The 20,975-nt window shown below is 32.8% G+C and overlaps 1 protein-coding gene across 1 annotated transcript in view; it reads left to right on the forward strand.

Annotated features, from left to right (window-relative positions):
* TMC1 (transmembrane channel like 1) overlaps nucleotides 1-20,975 on the forward strand; it is a 134,363-nt gene that overhangs the window by 37,629 nt on the left and 75,759 nt on the right. The window contains exons 7-9 of the mRNA XM_051972587.1: nucleotides 1,550-1,656; nucleotides 4,704-4,802; nucleotides 16,442-16,584. Of these exons, the coding sequence (XP_051828547.1) occupies nucleotides 1,550-1,656; nucleotides 4,704-4,802; nucleotides 16,442-16,584 (349 nt within the window). The remainder of the gene's footprint in view (nucleotides 1-1,549; nucleotides 1,657-4,703; nucleotides 4,803-16,441; nucleotides 16,585-20,975) is intronic.

A 20,975-nucleotide genomic window follows, 5' to 3' on the forward strand; every position in this document is an offset into this window, starting at 1 on the left:
CTGCTTATCTATATTTCCTTTTGCTCTTCCTTCTTTCGTGCATATGAAAATACTTCAATGACCCTTTTAACCCTTTTTTCTTTCTTCTTTTTTTGATAACATTCTCTCTAGTTCCCCCATCAATTCATCCCTCTGTTAAAAAAAAATGAAATGGCAGTCTTGTAATAAATAAAAGTAATAAAAATAAAACAAATCTGCAACATTGACAATAACATCATATTTGTTCCTGGATATTTTTGCCTGCCCCACTCTCTCAAATATATTCTTGTAAAATTTTTATTAAAGCTTTTTATTTTTCAAAACATATGCATAGATAATTCTGCAACATTAGCTCTTGCAAAATCTTATGTTTCAGTTTTTCCCCTCCATTCCCTCCCTTAGATGGCAAGTAGTCCAATCTATGTTAAACATGGTAGAAATATATGTTAAATGCAATATATGCATACATATTTATACAATTAACTTGTTGTACAAGAAAATTCAAATCAAACCAGAAAATAAAATGATGAAGAAAATAAAATGCAAGCAAACAAAAACAAGAGTGAGAATACTATGTTGTGAACCATACTCAGTTCCCACAGTCCTCTCTCTGAATGTAGATGGCTCTTTTGATCACAAGACCATTGGAACTGGTCTGAATCATCTCATTGCTGAAGAGAGCCATGTACATCAGCATTGATCATCATATAATCTTGCTGTTTCTATGTACAATGATCTCCTGGTTCTGCTCATTTCACTTACTATCAGTTCATACAAATCTCTTCAGGCCTCTCTAAAATCATCTTGCTTATTGTTTCTTGTGGAAAAATAATATTCCATTGCATTCATATACCATAACTTATTCAGTCATTCTCCAACTGATGCACATCCACTCAATTTCCAGTTTCTTGCCACTACAAAAAGGGCTGCCACAAACATTTTTGCACATATGGGGCCCTTTCCCTCCTTTAAGATCTCTTTAGGATATAAGCCCAGCAGAAACACTGCTGAATCAAAAAGTATGCACAGTTTGATAATTCTTTGGACATAGTTCCAAATTGCTCTCCAGCATATTCTTGGAATAATAATTAAAAGTAAAAGAAAAAAATTAACAAAATAACTAACACTCAACAACTCCCCTATCTGACTTCAGTATTCCACACCCATATTTCCTTGCTTCTCTACTTACGTTTTCTCAAGATTTCTCTAGAGGTACATTTGATCATTATAATTACATATTCAAGTTTGTTTTAATATCCTTTCCTTTATGCTGATGTAATCATTATGTTTATTACTTCAAATTCTTTGATTACAAGTCATACATGGGTAGCAGTAGACTTTCTTAAGTTCCATAAGGTGAAATAGAGCCAAACAAGGAATATCTGTCCATATAATTTAAAGGGCTGGTTGATAAATATTCTTTTCAGTTATACCTATGAACAAGACAAAAGTGTTGGCTTTAGAATCAAAGAACACATATGATATTTTAAGTTAAAATGTTATAGCTTTGCTCAGAGAAGTAGCAAAAATAAGAATTTCTTTTGACTCTTTTTTTTTTCTCCTTCTATAGGCCAGTTTGGGTCATCGGTTGCCTCTTATTTTCATTTCTTGCGGTGGATGTATGGAGTGAATATGGTTCTCTTTGTACTGACATTTAGCCTTATTATGTTACCTGAGGTGAGATTATGACTAATAATTTGGAAATCATATTTAAATAGATTACTCACTAGACCAATAACTCAAAAGGAAATTTTTTTAATGCCTTAGGAAGAGTGGGATGACTGACTTACTTCCTTTGTGGGGATGCTCTGATTTTTTGGGGCATTTGGACAAGTTTGCCTCAGGGGTGTATGTGTGTGTGTGTGGGTGTGTGGGTGGGTGGGGGGTATATGTGTATTCCTGTGACATGACAAGCCTTGACAACAGATTAAAATAGATGAAGTGAGTCCAAATGAAGAGGGAAAAACAACACTGAGATTGAAAACCTGGGGAATTGTGAGAATAATGGTATCTTCAAAAATAGGAATTTTCAGAAGAGCTAAGGGTCATAGGATCATAAATGTGAAGCTAGAAAGAATCTTAGAGACTTATAGTCTACCATCCTCATTTTACAAACAAAAATACTTAATCCTAAGAGAGGTCAAAGGACACAGATTGGGGCATAATCAATGAGTTCTGTTTTGGTGATATTGAGTTTCAGATGTCTATGGCACATCAAATTTTAAATGGATACATAGGATTTTATCTCAGAAGAGAAAGTAGGATTGTATACACACACACACACACACACACAGAGGAATCATTCTTGATGATAAATCATCAAAGGAGAGAACAGAAAGAGAAAAGAGAAGTGGGCTCAGAGCAAAGACTTGGTGGTCATATTTACTCTGAAGGAGTGATCACAATGAAAATTCAGCAAAGATGACTAGGAAGGAAAGTCGAAGAGGTAGGAAGATGGCCAAGAAAGAGAGCAATATTATGAAAACCCAGAGAGGAGATTATAGCTAGCAGAAGTTGATTGATAGTGTCTGATGTTTCAAGAGAGGTAAAGAAGAATGAAAATTTATCAAATTGTCATTAAATTTGACCAAATTGTTGACAATTTTGGAGAGAGCAGATTTATTTGAATGATAAGATTAGAAGTCAAATTACACTTGGGTTCAGAAGATAATAAGAAGAAAAGTGCAAATAATCAGTTTAAAGATAACTTTTTCAAGGAATTTAAAGAAAGGAAAAAGGGATATGAACCAATAGCTAATTAGTGATAGCTAGTTAACTAGTGCAGAATGAACTTAGTGCAACTGCACTAATCAGCATAAATTTGTGATTTCTTCTAGTTCCCTTCAGCAGCAGATCAAAGGAGGCAGGTCAAAGCAGTAATTCAGTTTTGGAGTTTCACATATCATGATCAACAGTAAGAAGGAAGGAAGAAAAGAAGGAAGGATGGAAGAAAGGAAAAAAGGAAGGAAGGAAGGAAGGAAGGAAGGAAGGAAGGAAGGAAGGAAGGAAGGAAGGAAAGAAGGAAGGAAGGAAGGAAGGAAAGATGAGAGAGAGAAAAAGAGACAGAGATTTATTAGATATCAATTATGTTCCAGGTACTGTGCTAGGCATTTTACAAAATATATCTTATTTGATCCTCATGACAACTCTATAAGATAAGTAATTTTTTTTTATCAAACCTCAAAAGGAGAAGTTATTGACTGATGGTAATAGAGGGAGTCTGGAAGTGGTAATGAGAAGCAAAAAATACTCTAGCAAAAAAATACATGAGCAGTAAGTTGTGGGTTATTAGGAAAAATGTAGCCAGTGCTGAAAATGAGGTCAGGAAAAGCAGTTTCATCAGTAAAGCGTTAGCCTCAGTGAATGCCAGAACATGGAAGGAAGGAGTGAGAAAGGAAAATGTTTTAGGTTCAAGGAAGTTCATTAATTATGGAAAGAGATCTAGAGGGGGCTTTGTGGGAATATATATAATATAATATTTATAAAATATATTACAAACCTTAAATTGCTATACAAATGCTAGCTATTTTTTTTTTTAATTCCAAGCTTTACTACTTATGATCCGGATGAACTTTGATGTGTTACTTATTCTCTCTGGACCTCAGTTTCCTTATTTGTAAGACAAAAAACTAGATGACATCTAGGGTTAGTTCCTGTTCTAAATCTATGTTTATATTAATCTATATTATCCATAACCCCATTTTCTCTTCTTTTAATAGTTCAGCATCTGCTGGAGCAGGATTTTAATTTTTGTTGTGTGTCCTTTTCCCTGAGTTTAATAATGCCTTCTTAAAATTATGTCTTTAAATGCAAAAAATAATATTATAAAAGAAATCAATTATATTGATGTTTTGGGCCAGAACTTGAAACAAGGTGCTAAATCAGTGGAATTGATAGAGACAATGGTTGTTTAGCAGGGTGCTTAACACTTCTCTAGTTCAATACATGTATTTAGTACTTACTATAGTGCTACAAGATTCACACCTATGATGATAGAGGTTATAAGCTTGGACAAGCTCAGCCAGAATCAGAACTAGGGAAGACAGAGAAGTGGTGGAGGTCCTCCTGCCTCCCCCACAGAAACCAAGACACATTCAGGAGGACCTCAAGAAGCTGGCAGAAGCAGAGAAGACAAAGGACTGGCCACAGGAGCTTAAGCTCTCAGAACCAAGGAGAGAGATAGGCCTCAAAGAAAGCTAACCAGGCCCCAGGAAAGGAGACAAGACTTTGAGACAATAAAGGATTTAGACTTTAACACCTGGCTGCATTTGGGATGACTGAACTGAAAGGAAGGCTGCCTCCAGAGACCACAAGGAAACTTCAACAAGAGAAGATTACATTTTAGAGAAGAATATTACATATTGAATTATAGTTCTTAAAATATTTTAAAAACTAATTTCATGGGCTCCTGGTTAAGAACTAGTAGTCTAAAGCCTGATATAAATTAAAATTAACTTTGTAGTTATTTTGAGATCATATCATAATTAAAGGGACAGAAAGCAAAGTCACTTCTGACAGTCTTAAAAATGAGAAATTAATTCTCCATTAAAAATATTGGAATCATGTAAATTATGCTTTTTAATATTTTGGGCAGAATATTGCATCTAACAAGCAATTTTCAAATATATAAAAGAATATACTTTGAAAAAATAAATTAAGGTTGTCTATATTTCTTATGCCATGCCTCTAGACAGTAACTATTGTTTTATATTCTCTCTATACAGGCATTATGGGGCTTGCCATATGGAAGTTTACCTAGAAAAACGGTCCCAAGAGCTGAAGAAGCAACTGCCCAGAACTTTGGTGTGCTATATGACTTCAATGTAAGTGTCTTTCCAGGGAAGCATTCCTCTAATACCCAGAATGAACCTAAACTTCTGGAGCTTCAGGAATGTGGTTTCCAGAATATATTCAGCATTTCAGAAGCAAAAGTCTCATTCCATCATATTGGAAATCCAATCCAATTTTGAGAATTTTCTCAGCTGTAGTATATTCTAAATCTAGCCAGCTGTGAAAGTAAATTTTTGAGTGAAAACATTGTTGGAACCTGAGTAAAGAGATAGTAGAGTACAGAATGTACCTATACTTGGAGTTCAAAGAAAAGAAACAAACATCTGTACTCTACTAGATTGTAAATTCCTTGAAAGCATGGATCAACCATCCCTTATCTTCTGTAGTATCCTGTAAGCACCTAAATACCTCATGTTTTTAAAGACAAGAAAGTGAAAAAAGACATTCCAATTTATTTTGATTTTCCCTGAGAGTTTACAAATGTTTATTCTTTATTTAAAATATTTATTTATTTTGGGGGGCAAGAATAGTTGAAATTTTCTTATGGCATACAGAATCAAAATTTTCAGACTTGAAGAAAGAACTACCCCTTCCTTCCCAAATATCTTCCCTGTACAATATTATAGTACTTATTGATGATAGGAATATTTTAATTATTCTACTGGCTTATATCTACTTACTGAGAATATTTCTTGAATTGAACTTATCTTTGTCAATAAGACAAGAACCATACCTTATGTTCAAAATTACATCTGGAGCAGATGAGTCTTATGTATGGTGTAATAGAGCATGAGGGTTGGAATCAGGAATAACTGAGTTCAGATCTTTCCTTAGTTTTTGTAACTCTGTACCTTAACTAAGTTGAGGGTTTGTGGGGTGTTGTCTGGCATTTCATGACATATTTGGAAAGTAGCTTAAAGAAAGTAAACAACAATGAAATGAATGGGAAATGAAGAAAGGAGAAAGACAAGGGAATACTTAAGTGGAAAACTTCATATATTTAACTTTGATGCTATGTCTTCCCCACTATGTTATCAACTCATTAGTGGCCAGGAGTTATTTTTTTTAGTTCTTTTTTTGTATCACACCAGAAGGATACTCAAAGGACATTACTCCAAATCTCTTACAGACATTTTTACTAATTTTCATGAGTCAATAGAGCACCCAAGGTTTAGAATCAGGAATAACTGAGTTCAGATCTTTCCTTAGAGTCTTTGTAACTTTGTAACTTAACTAAGTTGATTAACCTCTTTCAACCGCACCTCAATAGCACAACGGGTATAACAGCAACAAAATGCTTGTTATTAGGATCAAATCAGATAATATATTTAAAGAACTTTGAAAACTTCCAAATAATATGTAAATGTCATTATTATTATCTATATAGTATATGATGAAGTTGGAATTTAAACCTATCTTCCCTCTTAAAATCTTATGCTTTTATATTATGTTGCCATTGATCTTCTGAAAGCTAAATAATGCATAATACAAGAAACCATTGATTCTGAAAGAAGGAAGAGAGTAGAAGACTCTTGAGCAATGATAGAAGCATACTTTTTAAGAGATGTTCCTAGTTTCTGAGGAGAAAAAAATAGAGGAGTAATTAGGGCAGTATGATCAGGATTTAATCCCAGGGCAATAGCATTTAGAGTATGCTAATGATATTTGTTCAGTAGCCATAAAAAAGAAGGGCTTAATAGATAGCAAGAATAATTTATAGCAAATTATTCAAAATTCTTTAAGATTAGGTTCTTTAATCTCCAATTATTTTTTAATCTATGTTTCCTTGGCTTTTTATTAAATTTAACTTTATTGCATTATTATCCAAAAAGAATGCTTTTAAAATTTCTGCTTTTTTGTTTTTAACTATGAACATTTTATGAATTAATAGATGGTCAGTCTTTATATTGGTACCATAAACCATTAGGGAAAAGATTCTTTCTGCTTCCATTCAATTCTCTCCAAATATCTCTCTTATCAGGTCTATCTAAAATTCTGTTCACTTACTAAATTTCTTTTAAAATTTATTTTTGGCTTAGATTTATCAAGTTCTCAGAGGAGAAGATTAAAGTTCCCACTATTATAGTACTACTATCTATCTTCACCTGTAACTCATTTACTTTTCTTTTAAAAATTTAGATCTTATAGTGTTTGATGCATATAAATATAATATTAATATTGCTTCATTGTTTATGTTATCTTTATCAAACTGTAGTTACCCTGTTCATTTCTAATTAAATTTATTTTAACCATAACTTTGTCTAAGGTCATGATAGCTGTTTCTGCCTTTTTTACATCAGCTGATGCATAATAGATTCTATTCTGACCCTCTATTTTAATTGTGTGTGTATTATTCTTAAATGTGTTTCTTGTAAACAACATATTGTTGAATTCTGATTTTTAATCTGTTCTTTCCATTTCTATTGTATGGGTAAATTTATCTCATTCACATTCAAAGTTTTAATTACTAATTTTTGAATTTCCCTCTATCTTTATTTTTATTCATATTTTCCTTCTCAGTCTCTTTTTACCTTATTCCTATTACCTGACCCTCTTACTTTTTTCCCTTTTCTCTCTTAATCCTTATTTTAATCTCTCCCTTATCTTACTCACCCTACACTGCTTATCTTAATCTATTCACCCCTCTAAAAGTCCCTCTTCTGTTCTACCCCCCAGTTTTTTTACTTCTCTAGAAGTTAAGAAGACTCCTAAATCTCTTCAGACATTTACATTATTTCTTTCTCAATCCAGAGGAGAATTCCAACATTACTAGTCCTCCACCCCTATCTGCTTCCTTACTTTTTCCTTTCATGCCCCATTTTTATTAATTTCTCCTTTTTTACCTTTTTTCACCCACTTTTAAAAAATTACTTCATTATATATAATTCATCCCCAAGAGTTTTTCTTATTTGTCTTTTGTTAGAATGGTCTAGTTCTGGGATGTATAGGTCATTATTAGAAGTAAGATGGTATTGAATCGTTCTGCCTTTATCTCGCAGCTTCCATTCATGTCCATTAAAATTGTATAAAGGAACCTGAAATAAATCCAGGTAGCTAACTATCTCCGGTAATACATACATACATACACATATGCACACACATACACATATATCTATATCTATAGATATATATGTGTACATGTATATATACACATATGTATAACAGCATTGATATGTCACTTTAAGGCTTTAAAAACATTTCACAAGTATTATATCATTTTATATTCATACTTATGAGTATGAGGTACCATTATTATCCCTATTTTGCAGGTGATTATCCTTATTTACAGAACTTAAGTAAACTTGTCTAGGGTCTCATAGCTAATAAATGTCAGATACTGGATTTGAACTCTGCTCCATATAATTGCTATTCTATTGAACATAGGATCATAGATTTAGAGGTAGATAGGACATTAAAGGTTATCTAATCTAATCCTTTATTTGACAGAAGAAACTGAATCTCTAAGGGGTGGATTAACTTGCCAAATTGATACTCTCCCCTCCACCCCCAGCATTCCTTTAAGTTAAATATTTACTTTAAAATACCTTTACACTTATTTGCTTACAAATTCTTGTTTTCATAAGTTGTAAACCATGAGTTTACCATGATAAACAAGAGCTCAGACTCTGTCTAATTCACATTTTTGATTATTCAGAAAGGATGAATTATAATAATTATTACTGCCTTCATAAAGAGGGAGATCCACTTTTATGCTCTAATTGTGCTTCATTGTGAAAATCATCATGGCATTTCTATAAATTAATTGAAGTGGAGTTTTACAAAGGTTTGGCTAACTGTATACTGTTTGTCTACTATCTATGAATCAGCCTAACTAAGGCTGAAAAGGTTACTAAGTAAATTACAGGATAATAGAGTTTTTGCCCTCTCATGAAGATCATTTACTAAGTTTTAGTATGGAATTTTGATCTGTATTGGTGGCTGGTATGTTCATCCTGATAACAGATCTTTAAAGTATTGAAATGAGAAATTTTCCCTGAGAGTGTCACTTGGGGACAATGAAAGAATCTTCTTAGAGAATTATGATTGTTATTGTTACTTTAAATTTGATATTTAAAACCATTAACAATTAGCCAATAATGTAATCAAACACAAGGCACAACTTTTTTTTTTTTATTTAAACAATACATATCTTAATTAGATATTATTTTATATATCTTGGTATCAAAAATTTTAAAATGTATATTGTTTAGGGACAGTTAATTGGATATGTACAATGGCCCTGGGGTAAGACCTGAGTTCAAATTTAATTTCAGACAGTAGCTAGATGACTCACTTAACTGGATAACTCACTTAACCCCATTTGCCTTCTACACACACACACACACACACACACACACACACACACACATTTACTTTGGATCTTCTTCTGAATATCAGGAACTGTTGTTTTTCACTCAGTTTTCTATATTCACTGCTCTGGTAATATTGAATTTACTTTCTGTCATTCACAAGTCTTTCCATATTTCCCTTTTCCCTTCAAATGTATTGTTCTTTATATTTCTACAATTTTTTTTATTATGTTGAATAACATAGCACCATGAATGAATCTTGCTAAAATTTGCAATGACCTATTGAGAAAGTTTAAATAATTTTGGTAGTGCTTACATTTATGCATATAGTATATTCATACATATAGAGTTTGTGAAATTGCTTGTATGTATATATATATATGTGTATGATGTATATATCCATATTTGTTTTTATATACATTATAAAGCTTTGCAGATGTCATTAGCTAGCAACCATCATCAAATTTTCTCCAACTGTAGAAGTGACTTGACTTTAATATGGATTTAGAGTAAACTGAATGGTTTCCAAATTATTTTAGGCTCAATCCATTGCGATTTAATTCAATTCATTTTAGAACTCTTTTTAGCAGTATTAGTTCTAACCTTAAGTGAAGTATAAACTTTTTACATGGTATGATTTGAAGACCACTGGGAGAATAGTTCATATAAAATATCAGTTATTATTATTATTGATATTATGAAGACTTTTGATAAAAGAATACAGTCACAATATAAAAGACTACTTGATGGAAAAAAATTGCAGTAGTCATTGAACGTATATTTAAGACCAAGCCTTTAATGAAGACAGGGCAAATGTTACTTTTACCCAAGACACTGACCTTTTAGAAGTTACTAAACTTAACACATGTATTCTTACATCAATTTAGAAACAATTGAGCTTAGCATTTCATAAAAACTTCAGGCAGTGGAAAAAGCATTCTGTCAAAGAACCTGGATTCAAAACATACCTGTGATTAATATTACTTATGTGACTGCAGGCAAGGTAGTTAAACTCTCTGGGTTTCAGTTTCCTTATCATTAAAACTAATTGGGACTAGGCTATCTCTGAGGCCCTTTCTAGGACCAATTATATTATTTTTTGATACTATGATGAATAGTTAAAAAAAAATTCCATAAGGGAAGGAGTCAAGATGATGGAGAATAGACAGATCTTTACCTGAGTTCTTCCTGGCTTCCCTCAGAACTCACACCAGATCAAGCCTCTGAACAGGTATTAGAGTGACAGGACCCACAAATATTTGGATTGTAACAAATTTATAGCAGAAGATATTTTGGAAGAATTTCAGGAAAGGTCTGTCTCAATTTGGGGTAAGGAAGAAGAGAAAGAGAAAGAGAAGGAATGTGGCCCAGGGTAGAGAGTGCACTGGGGAAATCTACGGAGAAGCTCCTAGCCAAAATAAAACAGTGTTAGGTATTCTGCCCTGATTCCAGAAGCTAGTGGATCAGCAGACTAGCTGTGATACCTCCAACACAACTATAGAAGGCAAATAGTAGCCCCAAAGCCCAGCATAACAAATGGGATTTGGCAACATCCATCCAGCACTGGAAAAACCTGCAGCACCAGCCCCAGGGCAGTGTGAAACCTCTGTCACCTATAGGGGAGGCTTGGGACAATCTCTCTTTGCCCTAAGAACAGACTTCAACCTTTAAAAATGAGCAAAAAAGCAAAAAAGAGCTTTGACCATAGGTAGCTATTATGGACACAGGGAAACGAGGCCTCAAACCCCGAGGACACTAAAGGTAAAACATTTCCAGTTAAAGTGTCAGGGGATGATATGAGTTGGTCTCCTGCTCAAAAAGCTCTCTTGGAAGAATTCAAAAAGGATCTTAAGAAAGAGAAGAAAAATGAGGAAAGGAAATGATAGCTTTGCACAAAAGTTGTAAAAGGAAATACAGAAATTATCTGAAGAAAGCCACTCTTTAAAAAAATAGATTTGGTGAACTGAAAAAAGAAAACAACTCCCTGAAAAACAGAAATGGTGAAATGGAAAAAGATAACAACTCCCTAAAATATAGAATTGGTGAAATGGGAAAAAAAACTCAATGAATAAAACAGCTCATTTAAAAGTTTAATTAATTAAATTCAAAAAGAGGTAAAAAAGCTAATTGAAGAAAATAATTCAATAAAAATTAGAATTGAACAAATAAAAATGAATGACTCAATAGAATATCAAGAATAAAGACAAATAAACAAAAAAAGATGAAAAAACAGAAGAAAATGTAAAAAAACAACCAAACTGGAAAATAGATCCAGGAGAGGCAATCTAAGAATTACTGAATTACCTGAAAAACATGATGAAAAAAACAGTCTAGAAAAATCTTTCAAGAAATCATCAAGGAAAACTGCCCCGATATCCTAGAATCAAAGGGTAAAATAGCTACTGAATCTACCAATTATCTCCTGAAAGAGACCCCAAAATGAAAACTCCAAGGAATATTGTAGCTAAATTCCAAACTTATCACATCAAGGAGAAAATACTGGAAGCATCCAAAAAGAAACAATTTAAATATCAAGGAGCCAGATTCAGGATTACCCAGAATCTAGAAGTTTCTATTTTTAAGGATTGAAGTGCCTAGAATATGATATTCTGGAGAGCAAATGAATTTGGACTATACCCAAGAATCAACTACCCAGGACAACTAAGAATTTTCTTTCAGGGGAAAAGAAGGATATTCAATGAAATTGGGGATTTTCAATTTTTTTTTTTATGAAAAGAGCAGAGCTGAACAGAAAACCTAAAATTCAAATACAGAAATCAAGAGAAGAATAAAAAGGTTAAAAGGGAAGAAAAAAAACAATAACTATATTTTTTTTAAAGTTAAAATGTTTATATCCTTCCATGGGAAGATGATATGAGAATTCTTGGGAATTGTAATTTTGTTAAGGGTATACTTAGCAGGTATAGGTATAATTTCATTTTATTATGATAATATAAAAAAGAAACTAGGCATGGAAAAAGGATTGTATTGGAAGTAGAGGAAAGGGGAGATAAAATGGGATAAATTATATCACATGAAGAGGTGAAAAAAAAATCCTACTACAGTTGATGGAAAGAAGGGAGGAGGGTGAGCACTGTCTAAACCTTAATTTCACCAGATTTGACTCAGAGAGAATATCAGACATATTTAGTTTGATGTAGGAACTTGTCTCACTCTATAGGAAAATAGGAAGGGAAAGGGGAAAGAAAGGAAGAGGCTAGTAGAAGGAAGAACAGAAATAGAAGGGAGAAAGGAATATGAAAAGGAGGAGGGGATGTAAAAGGGAAGGGAAGATTGAGGGAGGTGGTGGTCAGAAGCAAAACACTGGTTGGAGGGAAAGGGGGAAAGGATAAATATAACTTGGGAAAAATAGGATGGCAGAAAATACAGAATTAGTCATTTTAACTGTGAATGTGAATGGGATGAATTGTCTCATAAAAGCAAAGTGGATAGCAGACTGGATTAAAAGCCAGAATCCTACAAAATGTTATTTACAAGAAACACATTTGAAGCAAAGATATATACAGAGAAAAGGTAAAAGGCTGGAGCAGAATCATGAAATGCTTCAGCTGAAGTTAAAAAGGCAGAGGTAGATATCTTGACAGCAGATCAAGCAAAAGCAAAAATAGATCTAATTAAAAGAGATAAGGAACAAAGGAACAAAACTACATTTTGCTAAAAGGCACCATAGACAATGAAGTAATAGCAATACTAAATATGTATGCACCAAGTCCTAGAGGAGAAGTTCAGAGAGCTGTAAGAAGAAATAGAGAGCAAAACTGTACTAGTGGGGGATCTCAACTTTGCTCTACCAGAACTAAATACATCAAACTACAAAATAAACAAAAAAGTTAAAGAGGTAAATAGAATTTTAGAAAAGGTAGTTATGATAGACCTTTGGAGAAAATTGAATGGGGGCAGAAAGGCATATACTTTTATTTCAGCAGTACATGTAACTTACACAAAAACTGACCATTTGCTAGGGCATAAAAACCTCAAAATCAAATGCAGAAAGGCAGAAATAGTGAATGCATCTTTTTCAGATCATGATGCAATAAAAATTACATGTAATAAAGGGTTGGGAGAAAATAAACCAAAAATTAATTGGAAACTAAATAATATAATCTAAAGAATGAGTGGGTGAAACGATGTTATATTCACAATTGATAATTTCATCAAAGAAAATGACAATCATGAGACAACATACCAAAATTAATGGGATGCAGCCAGAGCAGTTCTTAGGGGAAGTTTTATATCACTAGATAGCTACTTGAATAAAATAGAGAAAGAGAAAGTCAATTAATTGGACATGCAACTAAAAAAAAAATGTTAGAAAAAGAATAACTAAAAACCCGTAATTAAATGCCAGATTTGAAATTCTGAAAATAAAATGTGAGATTAATAAAATTGAAAGAAAGAAAACTATTGAAGTAATAAAACTAAGAGTTGGTTTTATGAAAAAAAAACACAATAGGTAACCCTTTAGTTAATTTGATTTAAAAAAGAAAAGAAAATCAAATTGCCAGTATCAAAAATGAAAAGAGTGAACTTTTCACCACTGAAGAGGAAGTTAAGGTAACAATTATGAGCTATTTTGCCCAACTGTATGCCAATAAATCTGATAATCTAAGTGAAATGGATGAATACTAACAAAATATAGATTTCCCAGATTAACAGAGGAGAAAATAATTACTTAAATATTCCCATTTTAGAAAAAGAAATTGAACAAGCTACTAATTAATTCCATAAGAAAAATAATGTTATAACATATCTGTGAGAAACTCTTGTAACACAATTACCTTGCCATAAATTTTTCTGAGAGTATCCTTGCTTTTGTCTTACCCTGTTTGCTCTTAGAACTAAGGAGTTAAAACTTTCTGATAATTCTCTGTTGAGCTTCCTTGAGAGCAAGGGTTTTGATCTCTTTTTTGGTAACGTGAACACCTTTAAAAATGTGTTGAAGTTTGTGCATTTTCTAGGGGTAGAGGAAAAATTCTTAAACACATTAAATAAACACATAGGAATACAAAGACAACCAATTATATCAAAATGAAATTATACCTTCAACAATGAGATGAACCAAATCAGTACCAATAGAGCAGTAATGAATTGAACTAGCTATACCCAGCAAAAGAACTCTGGGAAATGACTATGAACCACTACAAAGAATTCCCAATCCCTCTATTTTTCTCTGCTACATTTTTGATTTCCTTCACAGGTTAATTGTACACTATTTCAAAGTCCGATTCTTTTTGTACAGCAAAATAACTGTATGGACATGTATACATATATTGTGCTTACCTTATACTTTAACATATTTAACATGTATTGGTCAACCTGCTATCTGGGGGAGTGGGTAGGAGGAAGGAGAGGAAAAATTGGAACTAAATGTTTTGCAATTGTCAATGCTGAAAAATTATCTAAGCATATATCTTGTAAATAAAAAGTTATAACAAAAAATAAAATTATAAAGATATTTTTAAAAAACAAACTCATGGACTTCAGATCAAGAACCCCTGCTTATATTTTCACTTTGACTTTTTATTATTTTTCAATACCTCTATAAGTAAAATAGTGGTGGCAGCAGTCTATGAAAAGTGATGTATCTGAGGAATCCATTCCAGGATACTTAAATAAATCAGGGTTGATCTGAGGCAAAATTGTAAAGGGAAGCAAATTTATCTTCAGCATTGGGTTTGGGCTTATTTTCCTTATTTTTCTTCACATGCCCTCTTCTTCTTCTCCATACTAAATGGTTAGGGATATTTAACTAGAAAATGGAATACTTAGTTGTAAGCAGAGCTTTCTTCAAGTATTGGAAAGATTTTCTTGGACATAGAGGATTATACTTCTTCTTGTACACAAAGATTAGAAATAGAAGCAATGGGTAGAAGCAATGCAAGGAACAAGAAAACTTTTGATGGAATTAACCTAAAGTACAATGAGATACCTCAGGGGTCCTTTTTACAAGACAAGAAGTATTTAAGTAAAAATTAGATGGACATTTATCATATATTCTAATTTGAGTACAGATTTCGTGTGTGTGTGTATGTATGTATGTGTGTGTACTGTGTAAGAGATTAAAATGAGGTGTTTTTGAGAAATAAGCACTAAAATTTGATAATGTTTTGAATGCAGGAAAGGTTGAAATGATTCTGAAGTTTGCTATTAATAATATAGGAAAATATTCATGTCTTCCAAAATGCCAATTGATATGGGTACTAGAAAAAGCTGTCATTTGTTCATATTATTATACTTCTGCATGTGTCTTACTCTTGGTGTGGTGAATTGTAAATTCATTGGAGGATAGGGATTATTTTTGATTCACTTACCAAAAAATCCATCTCATCCAGAATCTTGCACAATGGATTTTTGTTTTGATTAATTGAATTAATTAATGAAAAATTGAATTGGAAGAAATAAGTTAATATGTCTACTTTCAAATATTGAGGAAGAGAAAAATGAAATGTCTCAAAAGTCATCTATCCTACTTAAGGCTAAATGAATATAATCAATGTGTCTTAATGAGAATATATAGAAGCTACATTTCAGGACTTCACATGACCAGTGAGGTGACTGGAAATGCTGTTGCAGACTTTGGAGGAAGTATTCTTATACAGCATTGTTCCTCTACTAGTGAACACTTAAAAGCACCTTCTATATAAAACCTTTCCAAAGCTCAACTAGCTGAAGTAATTGTCCCATTCATTATTGTTATTGTTCAGTCATTTCAGTTATGTCTAATTTTTTGTGATCCCATGTAGGGTTTTCTTGACAAAGATACTGGTGTATTTTGTCATTCCTTCTCTAGTTCATTTTACACACAGGAAAACTGTGGTAAACAGGGTTAAATGACTTGCTCAGAACTCACACAGTTAGTAAATGTCTAAGGCTAGATTTGATCTCAAGCCTGGTATTCTCTCCACTGTGCCATCATTATTTTCTCTTTATATATTAATATACGCAATGTGAGCTATCTCTGAGGACAGGTGTTCTTTCATTTCTATCTTTTCTTTGTCTAGCAGAGTGCCTGGCACATAATAGGCCTTAACAAATGTTTGTTGACTGATAGCTTGATCAATGTAACAGTGCTATAGAAATGGCCTTATGTCAGGACAGTGACTTCTATTTTCAGTTGAGCAGGCCTGAAAAAATAATAACAACAGCAAGGATCTTGAATTTCAGAATGTCTTGAATTTTGAATACATATCGATGTTGCCAATCAACTGGGCAATTATTATCCAAAGAAAAACAATAGCTTTCATGCCCAAAGTCATAATCCAAGTTTGAAAATAAATGTTTTGTTGTTTTCTTTTGCATTTAATGATATTCCTTTCAGGTTTTTTATCCTTGGGTTTTAGGGTATGGCACAATATTCTGTCCTCTTTTACGGCTATTACGACAATAAACGAACGATTGGAGCCATGAATTTCAGATTGCCTCTCTCCTACTTTCTGGTGGGAATCATGTGCATTGGATACAGCTTCCTGATTGTCATCAGAACGTAAGTTCTATCTGTCCTCAGAGAAGAAAATTATTACTGTAACCAAAAAAAGATGGGGAATAGATAGTTATTTGAGAACTGGGTAAAGTATTGTTTTGTATCCAGAGAATATGCAAATGAGAGGAGATGATATACAGTTTGAATATCAGGACTGATGTGAGATTGATATTGTTCCAATTTGGTATACAAGTCCTTCACATCACTTCACTTTGCTTAAATTAATAGCTGGCCACTTATTCCATTACCAACTTGAGCAATTTTTAACTAATATAATATTACCTTTTAGTACTTTAAGTAGGACTTCTTAAACTTTTGCTACTCAAACTCCCTTTCACTGGAGAAATGTTTACATATCCCTAGGGGTTTGAGTATATGAAATAGTTATAGAAATCAAACATTTGCTGATAATAAATCATAATTTTGCAATCCCCACATTTAATTACAAGACCCTACATAAGACCTCAGAATTTAAGAAACTGAACTTAGAGGTATAAGGAAATTGCTCAGTATATATTCAGAAAACAGCCATTGATTTTTATTCATTCAAATATTTGGGTTCAGTTCTTTTTGCTTGTTTTAAGAAATTTGAAATCTGTTTTCTTATTTTTTTTAAATAAAGTAGAATAATCATTAAACCAACTATTTCAGCAATATGCAATAGTAGAAAAAATGTGGTCTCCAAAGAGATCGACAGAATACTATCTTTGCACATGTTTGTATTTTTTTGGAAAAGGATACATTTCATCATAAAGAAAAATTTCAGTTGGAAACAAGATCAACTTTGTTTTCATTTTTGTTTTTTTTTCATTGCAAAAAATGTATTTTTCAATAATTAAGAAATCTATATAGCGTTGTAAAGTTCTTGTCCCAGTTTATGGTTGTTTAGCTAATTAGTCATGTTTCATTCTTCCTGACTATTTGATGTTTTCTAAGCAAGTAATGGAATGGTTTACTATTTCCTCCTCCAGCTCATTTTACATGTAAAGAGCTGAGACAAACAGAGTTAAGTGACTTGCTCAGGATTACTTACTTAGTGAGTGTCTGAGCATGGATTTGAACTCAGGTGCTACTAAATACAGGGTACCATTGTACTATTATTTTAACTAGTAATCAATAATAGCTTCAACCAATAATATATGCTAACTTTACTTGAGAATTAAGTTTTCACAGCATTCACCTGCAGTGTACCAATCAATTACCAGTATTCACTAGCTTATCTTTTTGATAAGTACAGAGTTTTCTTCACAATTGTTTTTGGGGGCTTCCTGATGTTCCAGAAAGACAAAGTTCCACCATATAACAATTTGTGAGATATTTATCTAAATGGTTTAGACATATCCATTTTGCTGAAATTAGAATTAACATTTAATTTATTAAACATTGGTTTGATTTTTAACTTCCTGGCTAATGTGGTATAAGCTGTTTGTCCTTTACCACTATTCTATAACATTCAGTAACTTGGAAAGAGTATTAGATATCAATGTAGCCTTAATTTTTTTATTGAATAATCTGAGGCTTGCAGAGGTAGTGTTTATTTATTTATTTAATAACAGCTTTTTATTTTCAAAACATATGCAAAGATAGTTTTCAACATTTACCTTTGTAAAACCCTGTCTTCCAAATCTTCCCTTCTCCCTCCCCCTTTCCCTTCCCCTAGATAGCAAGCAATGGAACCTATATGACATTTTTATAAAACTAAAATAATGAATAGATCAATAAGTAAATAAATACCTGAAAAAAGTGTTCTAACTTGGGAATCTTACTGGTACTAAGACTATTCTCAAAACGCTGAATAAGTGACTAGCGGAATATTATAAGGGTGTGTTGGCTACTTATGCATTTAAGGAATTTTCATCTTTTTCAACCAAAATTTCTCTTGAGAGTCTCTTTCTTGCACCTAATCCAGTTCATTACTATTTTATTGCACTCTTCCATTGTTTGTGGAGTCTTTAATGTGGAAAGACATGTTTAAATTTTTTCTTATTTTGGAGCCAGTCAGTCAATCAATAAATATATATCAAACACTTATTATGCGCCAAGCAGGATAAGTACAAAAGAGAAAGATGGTATCTATCCTCAAGATTTTATAATCCAATAGGGGAAGACAACACACCAAAGGAAGATGAAAAGGGGAGGAGGTGACTTGGGAAAGTCAAGAATGAGTTTCTTGAGGCATGATGGAAAAGTTAGAGAACTACTCAGTTCTGTAGCTAGGTGAGAAATGAGATGTTCCAATGATTACACTATAGAAATCCATGTGTATGGAGTTCATTTGAATTTTTTAAAAAATGATAATGATTGTGGTATATAAGAAGTTCAAGAAACATAATTTCTGCATAACTAATAATTTTGTTAATTATAATGAATGAGTAATTAATAAAAGGATGGTCATTTGGCCAGCTCTCCTGCACAAAAAAACAGATCACTGAGGCCTATTAAAGCTTTTATGACCTTGGAAGAGAGCTTAAAGACAGACAGCAATACAGTATAATAGGTTAGCAACTAATGAGAGAATGAACATTATTATACTGAGTGGTGGACCTCTTCTAATGAAGAGCTGAAATATTGATTAACCATTATCAGGTCTGGAGACTTTAAGGATATACACCACCCAAGCCTAATTAGAACATAATGGGCTTCCCCACTTAGGTGGTATCTGAACAAGACTGAAGAGAATTTTAAATTCAATCTCATTATGCACCCAATTCTTCAGGGGCTGACTTGAGTAAAGAATGAGGAAACAGGAAAGAAAAAAGTTCTGGATCTCTCCAATTGGTTATTAATGTAAGAAATGGTCATTTCTATCATGATGATCAAAGAGATAGCCCACTGTAATGAATAGAGAGTTGACCAGAGAATCATAAAGATCTTGGGTCAGGTCCAGATTTTGACAAAATGCTGACTGGACAAGTCATTTCACTTCTCATTGTTTTATTTCATGAAAGTCTATCCATGTTCCCCCCCTCCCCCCCCCCCCCCCCCGCCAAGAACAACTGATTCCAACATTCTTAATAAAATAAATAAAATTTAAAATGAAACAAAGAAAAAGTTTCTTTTTTTTATTTGGTGAACAAATATATATTTATAATAACTTTTTATTGACAGAACCCATGCCAGGGTAATTTTTTTACAACATTATCCCTTGCACTCGTTTCTGTTCCGATTTTTCCCCTCCCTCCCTCCACCCCCTCCCCTAGATGGCAAGCAGTCCTATATATATTAAATATGTTGCAGTATATCCTAGATACAATATATGTTTGCAGAACCGAACAGTTCTCTTATTGCACAGGAAGAATTGGATTCAGAAGGTAAAAATAACCCGGGAAGAAAAACAAAAATGCAAATAGTTTACATTCATTTCCCAGTATTCTTTCTTTGGATGTAGCAGCTTCTGTCCATCATTTATCAATTGAAACTGAGTTAGGTCTCTTTGTCAAAGAAATCCACTTCCATCAGAATACATTTTCATACAGTATCATTGTTGAAGTGTATAATGATCTCCTGGTTCTGTTCATTTCACTTAGCATCAGTTCATGTAAGTCTCGCCAAGCCTCTCTGTATTCATCCTGCTGGTCATTCCTTACAGAACAATAATATTCCATAACATTCATATACCACAATTTACCCAGCCATTCTCCAATTGATGGGCATCCATTCAATTTCCAGTTTCTAGCCACTACAGACAGGGCTGCCACAAACATTTTGGCACATACAGGTCCCTTTTCCTTCTTTAGTATTTCTTTGGGATATAAACCCAGAAGTAACACTGCTGGATCAAAGGGTATGCACAGTTTAATAACTTTTTAGGCATAATTCCAGATTGCTCTCCAGAATGGTTGGATTCGTTCACAACTCCACCAACAATGCATCAGTGTCCCAGTTTTCCCGCATCCCCTCCAACATTCATCATTATTTTTTCCTATCATCTTAGCCAATCTGACAGGTGTAGTGCTATCTCAGAGTTGTCTTAATTTGCATTTCTCTGATCAATAATGATTTGGAATACTCTTTCATATGAGTGGTAATAGTTTTAATTTCATCATCTGAAAATTGTCTGTTCATATCCTTTGACCATTTATCAATTGGAGAATGGCTTGATTTTTTATACATTTGAGTCAATTCTCTATAAATCTTGGAAATGAGGCCTTTATCAGAACCTTTAACTGTGAAGATGTTTTCCCAGTTTGTTGCTTCCCTTCTAATCTTGTTTGCATTAGTTTTGTTTGTACAAAGGCTTTTTAATTTGATATAATCAAAATTTTCTATTTTATGATCAGTAATGGTCTCTAGTTCATCTTTGGTCACAAATTTCTTTCTCTTCCACAAGTCTGAGAGATAAACTATCCTATGTTCCTCTAATTTATTTATAATCTCAAAGAAAAAGTTTCTAA

The sequence above is a fragment of the Antechinus flavipes genome, chromosome 1 (assembly GCF_016432865.1).
Source record: "Antechinus flavipes isolate AdamAnt ecotype Samford, QLD, Australia chromosome 1, AdamAnt_v2, whole genome shotgun sequence".
Classification (NCBI taxonomy): Eukaryota; Metazoa; Chordata; class Mammalia; order Dasyuromorphia; family Dasyuridae; genus Antechinus; species Antechinus flavipes.